This window comes from Otolemur garnettii, unplaced genomic scaffold, assembly GCF_000181295.1.
Source record: "Otolemur garnettii isolate 467f Iridium unplaced genomic scaffold, OtoGar3 scaffold00122, whole genome shotgun sequence".
NCBI lineage: Eukaryota > Metazoa > Chordata > Mammalia > Primates > Galagidae > Otolemur > Otolemur garnettii.
In genome coordinates this window covers 3,019,224-3,039,228 of record NW_003852517.1, presented here as the reverse complement: position 1 = coordinate 3,039,228, position 20,005 = coordinate 3,019,224, and the positions used below count along the sequence as shown (strand labels likewise).

The 20,005-nt window shown below is 39.0% G+C and overlaps 1 protein-coding gene across 1 annotated transcript in view; it reads right to left on the bottom strand.

Annotated features, from left to right (window-relative positions):
* The window catches only part of SIDT1 (SID1 transmembrane family member 1), a 93,853-nt gene extending 74,963 nt beyond the window's left edge, over positions 1-18,890 (bottom strand). The window contains exon 1 of the mRNA XM_012810051.2: positions 18,328-18,890. Within this exon, the coding sequence (XP_012665505.1) occupies positions 18,328-18,531 (204 nt within the window). The 5' untranslated portion in view covers positions 18,532-18,890. The remainder of the gene's footprint in view (positions 1-18,327) is intronic.
* Between the last annotated feature and the right edge of the window lie 1,115 nt (positions 18,891-20,005).

The following is a 20,005-nucleotide window of genomic DNA, read 5'->3' as shown; positions in this document are numbered from 1 at the left end:
AGGGGACAGCTACTTTCTGGAGTCATTGGTTCTCAAGTCAAAGTCTGGGCAAGGCAGATCTGATTGGCAGTGCCTAGATCACCTGCCATGCCTGGGCTTGCTGAGGTGAGGGTGGGAGAGGGATTGAGAAAGAAATGACCTGGTGTTCAGCTTCTGTAGTCGAACATGGTCTATCTCCAGCTGAGCCTCATGAAATGAGAAGTTCCCCCAAACACATCAGAATGGGGTTCCAATGTTGGGCAGTCAAAACATAGCTAAGCTCTACTCCACCTGGACCCTTCCTACAGGCAGTGAGTACCAAGACAATCTATCCTACAAAACAACTGTTCCCTACAACACACTTTGGGAAACGCTGCTCTAGACAATTTTCATGGGAACTGGTAGCAAGACAGATATGTCCTAAAGGCTCTAACCTATCGTGGGCTGCCTTTACCTCTCCCTCCAAGATCTAACCACCTTCTGTCTGTCTGGGGTTTCTCACAGGTTTTGCATGAGTGTCCCAGCCCCTCTGCCTCCCTTTGGCTATAGCATCTCTGAGTTTGGTTCCTGGGAGACAGCCAGCACCTTGGGTTGATCCACCAGCCTCCTGGCTGCCTGAGCATACTCATCTCCTGTGTGTGGTTCCTTTTCTTCTCTCTATCTGCCCTGCTTATTTCTATCTCTTGCTAGGTCTCCTTGTCTCGTGAGGGTACGAAAGAGGAGAAAATAATTATTTTATGGTTTGAGGTAGAACACAAGAATCCACTCCCTGGATTTTATTTATATGCTGATGGATTGCACTGCAGGCAAGGTTCTTCAGGACCTCTTCTGAGGCCTACTTAATTAATGCTCTGATGGAAAAGCTGTAGAAAATTATCATTATGATTGTAAGAATTATGACAAGCAGATAGGGCTTCAAGGAGGGCCATGTTTAAGAGAGAATACCATTTCTAAACACTGTGGCAGGGATGATGTACTCCTTGACTTCACTTTGATGCTCAGATGAGCTATCCTCATTGAACGGGCAGACGAAGGGCTGCAGCGCCTCAGCTGTCTTCCTGCCACATCTTGATCCCTGCCTATGTCTGAGTCCACATAGATATTTTTGACAAATGCCATATAGCTTGAGCCTACCCCATAAGGATGCTTTGTGGGGTTGATTTGAAGGCTACTCAGCAGCCAAACCCTTTCATGTTTTGGAGGAACTTCCGCACTCTACCCCACTGTGTGAGTTTGTGGGAGGCAAGGCTGCCTAAGGATGTTAAAGGGGCCAGATATGTGACCTATGCTCAGATAGCTGGGTGCACCTACTTGGTACTTTCATTCTCGAGTGAATGACACAAAGATGAATTCACTGGTGATGGTGGCATCAGTGGCGTACCTGGCCACAGGATCCAGGGGCAGCTACATCCAATGGCAGTGGAGATGGTGCCATGCTGAGACCCTTGACCAGACCATTCCTACCACATGAGTGTTACTACAGTTCCCTGCAGCTGAGGCTCCTGGGGCTCCAGATGTTGCCTGAGCCTGGTAACTCAGGTCTGAGAGCTACTCAATACCCTTCTATAATAATAAACTCTTTTTGGTCAACATTGTTTCCCTCCCAGAAAGATATAATTCCTCCTTCCTGATGAAGATGGTGTGAAGAGAGAGGGAAGATAAATACAGGATTTTTTTTTAAATCATGTAGTGGAGAGGGATATAATAACACTGTAAAACTGTGGGCATTCATGTGTTACCTTTCTGGCCTATAACATATGCACCCAGTTAGGAGATTAATTAAGATAGTTGTGTGTCACTTTGTCAACAAAGGGCAATTAAATCAAGAGGGCCAGAAACAGTCAGTCCTGTTTGTCACAGCTTATCTTCATGGCTGCTTAATGGAGACCCAGAAATACCATTCCTTAGAAGCCATATTGTGCTGCAGTAACAGGCAGGATAAATGCTGATGTCTCTTCCTTCTTTGTGTTGTGACTGGCAAAAAGAAGGAACTCAGCATTGATGAAAATAAGACACCAAAAAAAAAAAATATATATATATATATATATGTGTATATATATATAAATATATATAATAAAGGTTGGCCCTCCGGGCTGCACAGGGAGTCAGAGTAAGACCATGGGTAGCTTTCTGGAACACTGAGGAATATCTGACAACTTCATAGTTTGATTAGTGTCAACCCTGCTTGCCTGGCATGGAGGGGCAGAAACAATAACAACAACAACAAAATCTCCTTTCAATTTTCAGTAAATTGTAAGGGAGTTAGATATAGGCCCTTAAATTACAGTCAAAAGACATGTCTACCAAAGTATAACTATGATAGTTTAGAATTGTTTTTATTTTTTTGACAGGCATAATAGATGTGCTCTGATGGGAGGAAGAGTGGTTTCGTAGAAATGGTCTGAGGAAATATCCTTTGGAAGCTACATTACGTTCCTGGCTTTGATTTTTTTCCTTCCTTTTTCTTTCTTTATTTTATTATTTTTTGGTCATCCTTTGGTGAGCACATGCTTCCGATTATTACATGATATTGGACAAGTAATTTGTATCACGGACCCTCTATTTTTTGCTCTGTTAAGTGAGAAGAGATTGAGTGATTTAAAAGATCCTTTGAGCTCTTAAGTTTAAAATGTAATTACCCCTTTCTTAGGGCTCCCAAAGGTATTTTCTGTTTCTTTTAATTATGGAAAAAAGAACAGAAAAAAGGCTCAATCACATTTTTGTAGCTAAGCAGACTTGACAAAGATAGAATCATAAAATCAACAACATATACTGACTGTTTAAATAACATATGTTCTTCATCTTCCATGAGGAATAAAACACTATCATTAAAAAATTTTTGCTTTTATTATTATTTTTAATTGACACAAAAATTGTACGTATTTGTGGGGTACGTTATGATATTTTGGTGTATGTGGCTGGCACTGCAACCACTGTGCTATGGGCGCCAAGCCACATTATGATATTTTGATACATGAATACAACGTGTAATGTTCAAATTAGGGTAATTAGCATGTCCATCACCTCAAATATTTATCATACTACCCATCTTTGTATTGGGAGCATTCAATATTTGTCCCTTTAGCTATCTGAAAATACCACATTGTGGTACACCCAGACAATGGAATATTATTCAGCATCAAAAAGAAATGAGCTATCAAGCCAGGAAGAGACATGGAGGGACCTTAAATGCACTGTGCTCCATAAAAGAAGCAAGTAGGAAAAACCTACATGCTGGGTGCATTCCAACTGCAGGGAAGGCAAAATTTTATCTCTTCCCTCTTAGGGTCCTGGCTTGGCCTGAGAATTCAATTGACAAAGGGCAGATTAACAAGGGAAAAGCACACAAGGTTCATGTAAGTTTTGCATGACTCAGAGCCCTCATGAGGAAATGAAGACCCAGAGATGCAGTTAGATTTGAACACGTATACATTTAGACAAACAGTAGTAAGTTGTGAGAAAGTGAGAAACAAGGGGTCTTGGACTAAGGTAGTTAGCAAGGGTGGAGAAACACCCAAGAAGGTAAGTGTTAGTTTGTACAGATTTCCTTCTTTCTCAACTTCCCACCCTTAATGATAAGGATGTTGCTTTCTTTTTAGCATAGGGAAGGTATCTTTCACATGGAATTTCATTTCCTGCTTTTAAAAAACTGAATGAAGGTTAGAGTGATCTTCTTGCATCTGTTGTTTTCCAAATGCCTTTAACTCGAAATCGGCAATATGCCAGAGTAACATATTTTGGAGTGGCATGCTCTGAACTCCTTTATAACTATATGAAATTCTGGAAAAGGCAAAACTATGGATGTAGCAAAAAAATCAGTGAAAGGGAAGGAAGGATGAATTGGCGGAATACAGGTGGTACTCTGGGGGTGAAGCTATTCTGTACTATACCATGATGGCAGACACATGACATTATGTGGTTCTCAAAACCCACAGAACTGTGTAACACCAAGAGTAAACTATTATAACACCTAATGTAAACTATAGATTTTAGTTAATAATAAAGACGACAGCATATCAATACTGGTTCATTATTAGTGTACCATAACAATGTAAGATGTAAACAAACAAGAAAACTCTGAGGGTGGGTTGGGGAGAAGTTATCAGTGAGGAAGCAAATGAAGTTGAAACACTTTGGAATCCTGGATTAAGCAGAGGGAGGCTTTTGTTTATACTCTTGAAGGTCCAGGGTATCAACTATAAGTATGCTAGATAGCCAGAAAATGCTTTTGTCCCAGATGACAAGTTACTTGGTGATGCCATATAAACTTTAATTTTACCACCATTTTTTAGAAAAAAGTGTTTTACTCAAATACCTAGAGTTTAACCAAAACATATATTCTTTACCTTTAAATAAACCAATACTTTCATAATTACACATTGACACCGCTGGCCAGCCTTGGGATCAATTGCAGAAAGCTAGGTCCGAAAGGAAGTTTCTTAAAATTATGATTTGTAAACTAGTTCCTAAAAAGCTTTTCAGTGGTTCAAGTAGAGAGAAAATATCGCAGTCTTTTGGAGATTTGTCAGGGAAGTGGACAGCTTTCTTATCAGGAAGTAAGGCTTGCATTCTGCTTTATCCTTTCAGTATAAGACACCTTTAAATCAGCTTTATTCTTCTCATTCAACCCATTGACAAGTGCCCTGTTCAATCTTCAATAAGATCAGCATCTCCGTTTCCTTCTTCCTAATAGCAAAATCAATTTCATTGTTTATTATTGTCACTGCAAATAAACTGAGGGAACAAGAATTTGAGGTAAGAAATCACTTCAGAAAATCAATTTTAATTCATTTTATTACTAATATTTAATATATAACTCATATTTGCTGTATAACACTCAGCTTAAATTTCTTCCCTCTAGAAATGAAAGACTCTCTTTAATTTTTTTCTTTTATTATCATTTTTAATTGACACATAAAAATTGTACATATTTATGGGGTATAGTGTGATATTCTGACAGTAAGTACAATGGTCAAATCAAGGTACTTAGCATATCCATCACCTCAAACATTTGTAATATTTTTGTGTGGGAAACATGAAGAATCTGCTTTTCTAACTATTTAAAAATACACAATATATTGTCGTTAGTTATAGTCACCCTATAGTGCTATAGAACCCTAGAACCTATTCCTCCTCTCTAGCTGCAACTTCATATCCTTAAACCAGCCTCTTGTTTTCTCTGCCTCTACCCTCTCCTTCCCTCCCTGTAGTAACCACTATTCTACTCTCTATTTCTATGAGATCAACTTTCTTAGTTTTCATATGTGAAAAAGAATACCTGGCATTTGTATTTCTGCGCCTGGCTTCTTTCACTTAACACAATGGCCTGCAAGCTCATCCATGTTGTTGCAGATGAACAGGATTTCATTCTTTTTTATGCCTGAATAGTATTCTATTGTATATGTATGTGTGTGGGTGTGGGTGGGTGGGTGTGTATACTACATTTTCTTTATGCATTCATCTGTTGATGGACACTTAGGTTGATTCCAAATCTTGGCTATTGTGAATAGTGCTGCAGTAAACATGAGAGTGCTGGTAACTCTTTGACACACTGATTTCCTTTCTGTTGTATGTATGCTTTACCCAGCAGTGGTATCGCTGGATCATATGGTAGTTCTATTTTTAGTTCTTTGAGGAACCTCCACACTGTTTTTCAGAATGGCTCTACTAATTTACATTCCCACTAACAGTGCATGAGAGTTCTCTTTTCTCTGCATCCTTGCTAGCATTCCTTATTTTTTTTTGTCTTTTTGGTAATAGCCACTCTAATTGGGATAAGGTAATAACTTGTTGTGATTTTGATTTACATTTTCCTCATGATTAGTGATGTTGAACCTTTTTTCATGTATCTGTTGGTCATTTACATGTCTTCTTTTGAGAAACATCTAGTCAAGCTCATTTGCCCATTTTTAATTGGATTATTTATTTTTTGCTATTAAGTTGTTGAAATTCCTTATATATTCTGCATGTTAATCCTTTTGGGGGATGAATAGTTTATGAATATTTTTTCTCATTCTTCTGGTTATCTCTTTTCTCTGTTGATGGTTTATTTTGCTGTGCAGAAGCTTTTTAGTTTGATATAATCTCATTTGTCTATTTTTTGTTTTTGTTGCCTTTGCTTTTGATGTCTTCTCCATAAAATATTTGCCTAGACCAATGTCTTGAAATTTTTCTCCTATGCTTTTTTCTAATAGGTTTGTAGTTTGGATTCTTACATTAAGTCTTTAATCCATTTTTGAGTTGAGTTTTGTATACCATGAGAGATAGGGATCTAGTGTCATTCTTCTGCATATGAAGATTCAGTTTTCCCAGCAACATTTCAAACATATGGATTTATTTCTGGGTTCTCTATTTTGTAGAACATTATCTCTTAACATGAAATCAACAGCTTTTCCTGTATAAACTATTTTAGCACAGATTCTTAGAGACTTATATATGAAAGCCAAAGGATTTAGAATTAGGACTTCACAGAATATGTTTTTATTGTTCACTTCAGTTTTTATGTAAAATATGTATCTTCAGCCTTTTTTTCTTGCCAGCCAGCTATTGTACTAAGAAAATCACAAAGTTTCCGTTTCAAAAGAACCGGAAAAAGAAAAAGAAAAAAAAAAAGGAAATGATTTTTTAAGTGTGTCTGTGTGTTTTAGTGAAATAGAAAAGCCTGCACCATCTGGAGGGTCCATGATATGTTCAATATTTTCTTTTACAAATAAGCAGAAAGGATGGTGAGGCCCCAAGTCAAATAGGTAATTAGATGCACCTTCGAATCATTAATGTACCATCTTGGTGTGTTGACACGGGACTTCCATTAGCTTCGGAATTAAACAATGTAGGAAGAGCTGGTTAACACATTCTGGGTGCTGAATAGCAACATGTGATAACATCAACACTGTGCGGTTATTTTTCTTTGAAAAGAAGAAACAAATGCTGACATCTTTCAGTATCAAAGAAGTTCTGAGGTATCATAATATCTTCAAGTCTCTTGGTTTTTTAGACTCAAGTTCAGAAAGGAGACATTATATACAAGATACTTTAAGTATTAAGTTAAATCAAAGGAGGAAAGGTAGGAAAGGTAAAAATCTCTCCACAGATGCCTAAAATATTCTCTTGGAAGGGACTATCACAACAGTTAAAAAAATAAAACAAAATGGCAATCCCAAAGCCAAACCCAACATGATAGCAAGCTTATTGACATGAAATTCAGGAGAAATACCAGCAAGGGGAAAAAACTGGAATACTAGTTTAGCACATGTGGCAAGAGGGGAGACAAAACAAAACAAAACAAATCACTTCCAACTGGTGTAAAGCCCCACAAGAAACTTTTCAAAAGGAAGAAAAAAAGGAGTTTTTCAGGAACAGTAAAATTTTCGTTCACTTGTTTTTAAAGAGTTAGAAATGCTTTTTTTCTTTTTTTGCAAGAAGCATATTCTACTTGCCCATGGTTAAGAAAAAAAATAATCTCACACATGGCAGGAAAATATCAGAATACTGAATGTTAATGATCAGATAGGATCAAAAATATAATTTTCTCATCTTATTATCAGTGGGGAAAATAAAGGTCAGGAAGAAAACAGAATTTGCTGAGGGTCTAGAGGTAGTTAAAGGGACAAAAACACATATGTCCTGTATCCCACTCTGAGATTCACTCCAGTACCGCTCTCTGCCTTTGAATTGTTTTTTGTCCTTGCTCAGGTAAAAGTCAACACTTTTATTTTGAAATATTTAGAAAACACTCACAATCTACAGGTAATATAACTGATTTTAAGGGGAAAAAAATCACACGATACATAGAACGGTAGGTTATTTATAATGATATTTTAATGTAAATAAAAGCATTGAGTAATTGAATCAGATAAAAATCTACAAGTCCATACTGATATAAATAAAATAAATAAGTAAACAAATTAGTAAATGAAAGAGAAGAAAAAGCTCTTTCTTACAGTAGCATGTCAACTGACAAGTGTAAAAGGAACAATGAATTAGGAAATCATTAGTTGGAAACCATCACATTGATATCTGATTCAGGCAAGAGTAATCAATGGATGCTAAGACTAGTTGTTGAAAGTTTGATGAGGCACAGGATATTTACATAGTCTCAAGGCATTTCTTCACAAATTATTTTTTAATTGTAAAAGGAAAATAGTATCTTTATAGTGGAGAAAGCTGGAAGAAGCTATTTCAATCAAGACACCGGTTTTAACCACATTAGTAACAGGAAAGCCCATTATCATGTGCCTCCCATACGGTGCCCTAAGGATACAATGTCCATCCTGTGGTATTCTGTCAACATTGTATCCTCTGAATATAATAAGAAAACATCAGACAGATCCAAAGTGAGGAACATTCTATAAAATAACTGGCCATACTTTTAAAAAATGCTGAAGTCCTAAAAAACAAAGAATGAGGAAATGTTCCATATTCCAGGAGCTGAAGATTTCTTGACAGTGAAAAGCAACATGTATTCTTGAATTGGGCCCTGGACCAGAACAAAAAATGTCACCTTTTTTTTTTTTTTTGCTTACAAAAAAAAGAAAAATTTCTCACTTTTTTGGTGAGATTGGTAGATTCTGAGTAAGGTAGATTAAATAGTAGCATTATAAACAAGTTAATTTTGTGATTTTTGTAATTATTTAATGACTACATAAGAAAATGCACTTATTCATAGGAAAGAGATATTGAAGTATTTAGAGACAAAGGAACAGCATGTCTACAATTTGCAATCAAGTGTTTGGAAAAAGTAGACAGCTTCAAGAGAGAGTTATAAAGTAAATTTGAAGAACGTTAATTGAGAAATATGAGAGAAGGGCATATTGAAGTTCACTATACTGTTCCTTCTACTTTTCTATAAGTTTAAGTTATTTAAAAATTTAAATTTATAGGAAAATAAACAATGGGTAGAGGATTCTAGGAAGGTGTCAATAGCAGCATAGATTTTAAATCTCTCTTGACATCCTCTGCAAAAACAGAGCAAGTGGGATTCCATGGAGAACATCTTTAAAAAAACCCAAATGATAAGGTATTCCTGTAAACCTTAGAAGGTAAGTGGGTGGGAACAAATTATCAATAGATTCAATATCTTTATAGTGTTAGTAACTGTGAAGAGCTCTATAGGTCTGAGAATCAGAGAACCCTAAAATTCTTCAAAAGGTGCTCACTGAGAAAACTGGAAGGCCAATCTGAGAACAATAACTGAAACTGAAGGGTAAGTATAAGGATACTTCAGGAAGCACAGAACATTCTAGAAAAGTATGGTCCTCATCAATTCTCAAAATTAACTAATAAAAACTGCCATCCAAGACAAAGTCCTGCCATAGAAAAAGCTGTGGGTGTTGAATTCAAATCAAGCAGGATGGAGAATATATGGGCAAAAGAAAGAAAAAGTCTCCCCCAAATGGGGAGGGAAACTATTGAAGCAGATCTCAGAAAGAAAATCATACCTTGATCATTTCACAAACACAACAGAAGGAAGCCAGGAAATCCATCTGGATTTATGCTTCCTTTCTAAAAGTAAGACTACTCATCTAATGAAGACAGGAACAATAATAATGATTGCAGGCAGCTAAATACTATACAAAGTAACTGTAAGTTAAAGAGATTAAGAAGCAGAAATCATCATTTCAAATAGTGAACATACAGTGGGAAACCATGCCTATAAAACAGATAAAGATTATAGCTGGGTTTTAAAAAAGGAGTTTAAAAATTATAAAACCTTTAAAAACTGTGAAAGAACAATACAAATCAAAATTTTCAAAATTCAGAAATGGGATTATTGGAGAAAATAAAGGTTTAAAAAAGAATGGCAGAATTGAGAAAAATTAGAAGTTAAAAAATTATTTCATAAATAAATATTGAATTTGAAGGGGCATAGTAATGGTAATAAATACTTTGACAATTCTTAAGGAAATTAGAACATGAAATGAAGAAAAAAAGCCTTAAATTCATGTAGGAAATAAAGAGATAAATGATAGCTATAGAAAACAACAAAGAAGGGCCAACATAAGTATAAAGGGAATTCCAAGCATTGGGACAAACTAATACTAAAAACTCTAATTTAAAAAAATGTTTTGAATTAAAAAAATAATTATTGAAGCTATGTGGTGAAAAGCTGTACCACATACCTGAGAAAATTGGCCTATATGATATAGTTTGGTAAAACTGTTAGATGTTAAAGAAAGTAGAAAAATTCTTTCAGGAATCTGGGCAGAAAAATAAAGTTACTTTGAAGGAAAAGAAAATCATTGTGTCATCACTTTTGCCAGAAGACAATGAGTAACATATTCAGAACAAGAAAAACATGTGAGCCAAGGATTTCATATCCAACCAAACAGTTCTTCAAGTACAAAGGCAACAGGCAAACTGTTACAAATGTGAAAGAACTCTGAAAGTATTGTTCTCAGGACTTCCTCCTGAATTACTCTCTAGAGAATAAGATTTAGACAAACAAGATGACCGGAGAACATGAACATAAAAGCTAGAGCTTTAAATATATACATACCTATGGAACCAAGCCTGGTTATAAGGAAGGCAGTGTGGCTCCTAATGACTATACACTGTAATGTAGCAGATACAATTAAAGAAAAATGAAAAGTGAATGGAATAGAGAGAATATACGATAGAATAAGTTCATTCATTTCTTTCTTTTTTCTTTTTCATTTTTAGAGATAGGGTCTCACTCTATCACTCAAGCTGGAATGCCATGGTGCAATCATAGCTCACTGTAACCTTGAATTCCTAGGTTATAGAGATACTTCTGTCTCAGTCTCCCAAGTAGGTAGGATTACAGGCACACATGCTCATACAGGGCTATTTTTTTTTAAAGCTTTTGTAGAGCCAGGGTCACTAACGTCCAAGCTCATTAAGTTCTTTATAGGATTAACTAAGTGTTTAGACTGGGAGTTGAAGAAAGGGAGAGGAAGAATATTAACTAATTCCAATATTGCTTATAATTGAGAAATAATAGATAATAGACAAAGAGACTAAGGGCATTATATACATGTATTAGTAAAAAGGAAACCATCAGAACAAAGACAAAAACTTTGCTTAAAAAACCATTTTGTTTTATAGGCCATAAATTTTTAAATGGTTACATATAGAGAAAGTAAAGGAAGGGGGTGTGGAGGACAAGAGCAGATGCTAGGATTCTTTGAATATAGCATATTTTGCAGATTTTTGTTTTTAATTTTCACACAAAACTAAAAAGCAATCTGTAAAAGTCAGAGCAAAATAAAACAATGAACCTAACAAATTGATAGCATAACTGCACTAAAAGGAACTATGTCATGTTACTTTAGGAAGCAGTAATTTAACTCAACACTCAAGAAATATAATCTAAGTTTTTAAAAATTGTAAAAATAAATCTTATATTGTTCCCAATAATCTTATTTTTATTTATTTATTTATCTTTAGAGACAGAGCCTCAAGCTGTCACCCTGGGTAGAGTGCTGTGGCATCACAGCTCACAGCAACCTCCAACTCCTGGGCTCAAGCAAGTCTCCTGCCTCAGCCTCCCAAGTAGCTGGGACCACAGATGCCTGCCACAACGTCAGCTATTTTTTTGGTTGCAGCCGTCATTGTTGTTTGGCAGGCCCGGGCTGGATTCGAACCCACCACCTTAGGTGTATGTGGTTGGTGCCTTAGCCACTTGAGCCACAGGTGCCAAGCCCAATAATCTTTTATTTTTTTTATTTTTTTTTATTTTTGACATTACAGCTCACAGCAACCTCCAACTCCTGGGCTCAAGCGAGTCTCCTGCCTCCGCCTCCCAAGTAGCTGGGACCACAGGCGCCCACCACAACGCCCGGCTATTTTTTGGTTGCAGCCGTCATTGTTGTTTGGCGGGTCCAGGCTGGGGATTCGAACCCACCACCTTAGGTGTACATGGCTGGCGCCTTAGCCGGTTGAGCTATAGGCGCCGAGCCCAATAATCTTATTTTTGATGGCAATATTAATATTTAAAATGTATGATGAGTACTATAGACTAAAGAAAATGCTCTAGTTTGGATGTTCCCCTGCCCCCAACCTCATACTGAAATTTGATCCCAGTGTTAGAGGTAGGGCCTAATGAGAAGTATTTCTGTCTTAGGGGTGGATCCCTCATGAATGGCTTGGTGGCATCCTTGTGATAATGAGTTCTTGCTCTGTTAGGTCCAGTGAGAGCCAGAGTGGGGCACCTCCTACTCCTTTCTTGTTTACTCCCTCACCATGGGATCTCTGCACATGTTGGCTCCTCTTCTTCCACCATGAGTGGAAACAGACTTAGGCTTTCACCAGATGCTCATTCATACAGCACAACTGTAAGCCAAATAAACCTTTTCACTTTATAAATTCTCTAGCTTTTATAGCAACACGTCTGGATTAAGACAGCAACTAAATTGATCTAGTTGAGGATGAGGATTTTTGGCATGACAAATAGGAGATATAATACTAATGAGGTTATGTAAAAACCCTATATTTGTGAATTTGAAATAGAAGTTATAGTAAAACTTATAATGTATTTCTTAGCTCTTTCCACTGAAAAGCCTTAGAAAAAAGCTATCTATCCATTCTCAGTAACAACCGTTAGCTCCCAAGTTGTGATCTCTAAAAAGATTAAAAGAATCCAAACTTCCTGGAGAAATGGCTGATTGTAGAATGGAGAGAGAAAAACTTTTCATGCAAGAAAGCAAGAAAGCTGTCAGAGAGCATTTGAATTTTACCAAGAGAATTGAGGAGTCAACCTGAATTGGTTTTCACTGGCCAAAGATGAACATTTTGATTTAAAAAAGGATAAAAGTGCAATAAATTAAGATATGTCAAATACATTTAAACTTGTAAGCTCATGATTATGCTAAATAAAATTTCATTAATCACTAGGATTCTAGAAGACCAACTCAGTACTCTGAAAATTGGTAAATAAAGATAAAGAACAAATCATTTACTCCGTGTTTCCTTCACAAACAGCAGCTTAAGGTAACCAATTAGCTGATGAGGAGAAATTTCTCATTATAGAAGTATTCCAGGGTGTAAAATGAACAATAAATGATAGAATTAAAATATTAATGTCTTACTACTTCTAATGGATTCATGGAACTAGGTTATGATGATCAATGGTGGCTATCATCAAAAAAAAGAGACAATCATGATGTGCCTCCTGGGAGAACTATACAATACCACCTTTGGTGCAGTCTTGCCAAAAAAGAAATCAGATATATTTTTTCATATGAGAAACTCTTTCTGTCTATCAAAATTCTACTTATCTAATATGACCTTCTCAGGTGTCATTTCCTCCACCAAAGCTTTGTGTGGGATGTGTGACTTTTTTCATGTCTTACAGCACTTGGAGCAGTGGCATACAGTAAAAATAAGATGCGAGCCACCATATGTGTTTGAGAATTTTCTAATGTCTGTATTTAAAAATTAAAAAGAAACAGATGAAATTTAATTTTATGAATATATGTATAAATATACAAAATATTGATATATATTCATATATAAAATATATCTATTTGTAATCTATATTTAATCTAACATATCAAAAAATTATCAAACATAATACCAATATTAATGATACATTTTACATTATTTGTTTCATACAGTATGTGTTCTGCACTTAATAGCACATCTCAATTCATACTAGTTACATTTTAAGTGCTCAATAGCCACGTTATGGATACTGGCTACAATATTGGGCAGCACAGATTAAGAGAATCTGTTTTGCAATTCAGTACCTGGGAGGGGGGGCGGTAGAAGGCAGGTCCACCATAATGTTTGACCCATAACTGGAATAATTTCATCCTGTAAACAACTGTTCTCAGAGTCTCAGAGGAAAATGAGGGAGATACTGCTATGGACTGAATGGTCATATACCCTAACAAAATCTGTATGTTGAAACTTAACCCCTAATATGCTAGTATTTGGAAATAAGACCTTTGAGAGGTAATGAGGTGATGACGGTGGAGCCCTCATGGTAGGATTGGTGCCTTTACAAGGAGAGATATAAGAGATCATGCTTCCTGTCATTATTCTCTCAGCCATATGAGGACATAGCAAGAAGGCAGCTGTCTAAAAGCTGGAAGCAGACCTCACCAGACATGGAATTTGCTGATGTTGCTCTATTGAATCAGCCCAGATGGACTGAGACAGTGACCAATCATCCATGTAATATGCTAATGAGATGATCTGTTCCTCCAACAAGCACTAGTCCAGTTCAACACAAAGATGTGGAGGACAGCAGAAGAGGCTTGCTGGCCTCAGGACCTAAAGAGCAACCATTTCCGTTTTTTTTTTTTTTTGAGACAGAGCCTCAAGCTGTCCCCCTGGGTAGAGTGCCATGGCTTCACTGCTCACAGCAATCTCCAACTCCTGGGCTCAAGCGAGTCTCCTGCCTCAGCCTCCCAAGTAGCTGGGACCACAGGCGCCCACCACAACGCCCGGCTATTTTTTGGTTGCGGCCATTATTGTTGTTTGGCGGGCGGGCTGGGGATTCGAACCTGCCACCTTAGGTGTATGTGGCTGGTGCCTTAGCCACTTGAGCCACAGGCGCCGAGCCAGAGCAACCATTTCCTATACAAGATGGAGTGAAGTAGGCCATCATATCAAAGTTTTAAATTCTTTTAGGTAACTAGTTATATGTATAGCTGGAACTTAGCACAGCGAGTCCACCCAAGAAACTGGTATAACTGGTTCTAGTTTTACAACTTCTGGTTGATATTAATAAGGCCAAGAATTGTTCTTTGGGCTTAGAAATGTATGATACATATCATGAAAAGATAAATATCTCAGTTAATAAACAAAATAAAAGAACTATTTCCAGTGAAACATTTCAAATTAAAAAATTCTAAGGCAAACAATGAATTTTCTGTTACTGGAAACCTCAGAGAAGACAGCAAGCTGCCCAGAGGTTGATTTTTATTTAAAGGGTTCTTATCACCATCCAGCTCAAATAGAAACATCTGATTGTGGCTGCCACCTGTCTCTACCAGGGTATTCTCATTTCCCAGTAAACCTGTATTTGTACCCTCTGTCCCAGTCAAACGAATCAATGGCAACTTTCCCAACAAGATGATTTCCTTCCAGTTTGGTTGAGCCCTGTGGTTACAGAACACCCTGTTTGCACAGTGTAACCCTACTCCTCTCAAAGGGAGTCTCTAGACACTTCCCCTCCAGAGAAATGAAATGAAGCATGATCTTGCCTAACCTGCACTTTCAATTATTATTTTCATTATTCTTCTTTGAACTAGCCACTCCATTCTTCCAGTGAACTTTTTAAAAAGGCAACTTTATATTTACATTACTGTATGCCTGGAAGGCATGAAAGACCTTTCCTGGTGCTGAGTTCAGCCAATTAGCATAGCAGGAGGTTGCTAAAGAGTTCTCTGGGACAGTGTTGGTTTGGGATATGCGATGGCTGACAGGAAAGATTGGGAGCAATGCCTACCACAACAGCCTCCTCCCTTCACCAAAGCCTAAGCTTTATTTGACTTTCTTGTTCAAGGCATAGGAAAAGCAAGGGCAGGCAACAGTGGCTTGAAGAACAAAAAGTTCTGAAGTTCAAAAACTAGAATTTTTCCTCCTAAATCAAATTCTTTGTTCCACTGAAGAGTAGTAGTGGATAATGACCCTGCAAGGTAGGGAGATCTGACTGAACATGACTGTTCTGGTTAAAGGAAAAGTAGGCATGTCTACGCTTTTGTTCTGGAGATCACAGATCTTTAGTTAGTGAAGCCCCTTGGTGAGTTTAGGGTTGGCAATGGAGGCAAAACTTGCACAACATAGGAGAGTAACAAAAGTTTGAGGGTGGAGGCCAGCATTTGGGAGTGTGTGGGATGTCCAAGAAGATGGTGACAAGCCAGAGCTTGAAAAAGAGTGCCACTACCTTGGAATGCCTCCCTGGTAGGGAGTAGCTGGTAAATTGTTGGGACAGTCTTGCCTAGGTTTCTGACCTAATGTGCCACCTATTCTGTGCTGTGCTGTAATTTACTTTATGTTAGTCCAGACTCTCAATAAAATTCTGCTACATCCAATAACTTTGTGTTCATAGAAGAAGGGGCTACTAGCTAGTATCCAACATGGGTCCAAAACAACCAAGAAGAGAACCGGTCACCACAGAGACTGAGAATAATAGTTTGGACAGACAGATTAGGAGAATGTCATCTCTGGAGAAATCAGTAGGTCTGGCTGGTAGGTGAGGGAATAATTTCCCACAATAAGTGGGTTGAGGGTTCCACTGTCTTAGTTGGATGTTAAAGATTGTTCCCTAAAAACTGTCAGAATTGAGGTTATCTGATTTATCTTTTAGTGAACACTGCATTAACATAACTGAAATCCTTGTTATCTGCCAGCCTCATGGGTTCCAACTTTGTATTTCTCAGACTAGGAACATTTTTAGGAAAATTCTAGGGATGGCTTAGGTTGTCAACTTTTTGTTGTATTATGCAAACTTATTTTAAAAACTAATTGTTTCATAAAATAAAGGACATTTCAACACACATATAGGCCAAATAGAAATAGTATAATAGAAAAATTTTTTAAAAATTGTTTTTGTAAAAAAAAAATGTTTTTTGAAAATATTTGTCTTCGTGTTTTTGCCTGAAATGATTGGGCATTTTCCAACTTACTGAATTGAAAACAAAAACAATATGTTTCATTTTATTTAACTTCCGCTTAAAGGTTCTTTAAGCCTTTCTTTGCTTATTCATTCATTTTTGCAAAAACCTTTATCAACCTCTTCTGTGCCATACTGTGTTAGGTACCAGTCTACAGAGATGAAGTAAGGGACCGTGACCCTGCCCTCAGTAGCTCAAGGTTAATAGAAAAGTCAAGCAGGCAATCTTAACTGCAAAGCTCATACAGTACTGGGGGTCAGAGGGAGGCAAAGGCAACATTTCAAAAGCAGAGACTTCCTCCTTGCAAGAAATATCAAAGCCTGTTCTCAGAATTTACTTGGCAGATGTTATCTGAGTTTTTTTTACCAATGATTTAGGGGTAAGATGACACCCCAGAGAGGACGGTTGTTCAGGCTTTTTTTTTTCTCTTCCCAGCCAATTACAGAGCTGGGAACCCTGTGATTTGTCAGTCAGCTGGTGGGTTTCCCACTGGCTAGGAAGAGGCCAGAGTTGTGGGGCTCGGGAAACAAAAATGGCCCCCTCCTGCTTGTCTACCATGGAATGGCTCTGCACACAGCCACTCTACTAGCTACAAAACATGCAATCTGAGGCTGTGCTGCCATGGTTACAGCACCAGAGGATTTGGTGCCAGGCTCAAGATGGGCACTCAGGGCACTTCCTCACTACACACAACTGAAAGATGTCTCTGGGAGTACTGATACGCACAGCGGCCCCTCCTGCTCAGTGCAGCCTCACTCATTAGCTGACGCAATGAGGTTTTTTGAGTTCTAATCTTGAGTGAGAATCAGAGAGGTATACGGCAGTATCCCCATCATTTATTTGGTTCTGCAATTTTCTGAGGAGTGGGAAATGCTGGCATAGTAAAAGATACATAAACACATTTCTATGAGAAACAGGTCCAGAGGCAGGTACCCTGGGGAGTTTTTGCTTCCCCCCTCCACACTGTGCTCCAGAGGTACCATATTAGAGGAAAAAGCGAACTCCATGCATTTTCTTACATTATATAATCAGAATATATATGTCCAAGGCATAGTTACCAGAACAGTCATCTTTCCCCTCCTCATCTCACCTCAACTCTTGTCAGAAATGGGTCTAGAACTTTCACACAATTATTCACTCTTATTTAAAACCCAAACCTGATGGCTGCAGTTCCTATGTCTTTGACCAGGTCTTCTGGGGTCTCGGAAGCCTAACGTGTGACAACGGTACAGACAGGCAGGGAATGACTACTGAACACAGAGGTCCTGCGGCTTCCGTCCACTCTCACACAATTTCCATTTTAGGCTCCGAGCAGCTCTCCCTCCCCTTGTGCCATGAAACAGAAGGGGCTGGCTGGATCCTCCGAATGAAATGAGGTTCCTTTCCTGCATGGGCTTAGGAACAGAGGTGCGGCCTCCCGCTCCCCACTCCGCGCCTCTCCCTGAATCTCCAGAAATAGGGACTTTCCTGAAGAAACGCCCAGTGGGGAGCCAGAACCCGCAGACGGTGCGGGTAACTCGTGCCTCCGCAAAGCCCAGAATGCCCGCGACAGGCCCGGAGAGGCGCAAGGTGAAGCAGAGTTGTCCCTGAGGCTGGTTGCAGCAGGTCGGCGGCAGCGCAATGATTGCTTCGGGGGAGAAAAGGAACCCGGTTCCCTGATTCCTGAGGTCTCACAAGGTCTATCCCCTAGGGGGAACCCCAAGCAGCAATGGGGCTCTGAAACCCGGCAAGTTTTAGGAGTCGAGTGAGGGGGCAAGTGTCTTACCTGGCCGGGCTGGCTGGTGTAGTTGAAGGAGTAGATATTCTCGGTGCTGAGGCTCACCACCCCGCTGTAGACGCGATCAAAATCAGCGCCCCTGGCAGGGTCGCCGCGGTCATTGCGGGGCGCTAGGGGCTGCGCCCGGGTCTCCGCCGCCCGCAGGAGCCAGGGCAGCGCGCAGAGCAGCGCGAGCCGCGGGCAGTCGCGCATGGTGGGCGCCGCGCCCTGGCCCCAGGGCAGAGCCAGCCCGGAGAGGGGGCGACCGCAGAGCCGGTCCTTCCAAAGCCGAATCCCCAGCAGCACAGAGCGGGCGATGTCTACAGCCCCTCGCGCGAGAGTCGGCAGTGCGCTAGTGAAGATCGGTTCAAATATTGATGCTGCCGCCTGGGGTCTCCACGCCAGGTCACCGGCGGAGAGTGAGGGGTACAGGAGATGTGGAGGTAGGAAACTACTGCTTTTTCCTCCGGCTTCTGAGTCCCCCCCTTTTCGTCGCCGAGAATCCTCCCCCCTTACCCAGCCAGAATTTCTACCAATCTCTTCCCCCTCAAGCTCAACAACAGCAATAGCAGAAAAGGCATTGGAGACATTCAAAAGAAGTATCTACTAGTCTCGAAGCGTCAACTTGAACAGACGTGAGCAGGAAATTCGATCAGTTTCAAATAAACGTGCACCCCGGCTGCACTCGAAGAAACAGAAAGCAAAAAAGCCTGTCCCCCCAAGAGCGTGCACCAGTTGGCTTCCTCAGCCTGCTACCTGCAGAGAACTCTTGCCGGTCTGAATGAATGGTGGCTATTCTTGGTTCTCCCTTCTCAGACACCTGTTTTATTTCCTTATTACCTCCCTTTCTACAAGGAAAGCCTCATGTCATCACTTTCCCTCTCCCTCGCCATATGTGTATATATGTAAATATGTACAGTTTAAAAAAATGTGGTAAAGAGAACAAGTTCCAGCCCTCCCTGAAGTCTGGTCCCGGAAGTTGTCAAAGACAACTCAGAATAACTAGCTTTACGCAGAAGGCATTTGTTTCCATCCTAGTCTCTTGCCTACTTTATCTCAGTAATTTCTCCCAGATTCTAGGAGAATACTGAGGATTTTAAATTATTTTTAAAAAGACAGAAACCAGGGCGGTGACTGTGGCTCAAGGAGTAGGGCGCCAGCCCCATATACAGTGGGTAGCGGATTCAAGCCCAGCCCCAGCCCGAACTGCAAAATAAATAAATAAAAAGACAGAAACCATAGTCCACAATAAAAGAGAAAGTGCCTGTCTGGCGAAAATTAGGAGATTAGATTTAAAAGTTTCAAGAGGCAGGTAAGGAGTGGGGTCAGAAAAGGCTCCACTGGAAATCTTGGAGAATGTTAAACAATCACAATTTAGGTGTTGAAGACTCACTGTTTTATTTGAGCTTCAAGTTACTTGCACGCTAGAAAAAATATAGTTGTGACTGGAAGGAACATTAAAAAAGAAACCACAAAGAAGAAAATTACCTTGTTCGAAGACCTAAGATTATAGATTAAAATTCTGGTACTAAACATTTAAAAGAAGGTGGTTTTGGTTTTGTCTTAAGCTTACCCAAGTCCTATAAATCATTAAAACATCAAAAACGAATGCAACACATTTAGTATAAAGTTTAGTTTCGTATGGGAATACGGGCAAAAGTACTAATTCAAAGAAGAGTCTGGGGAA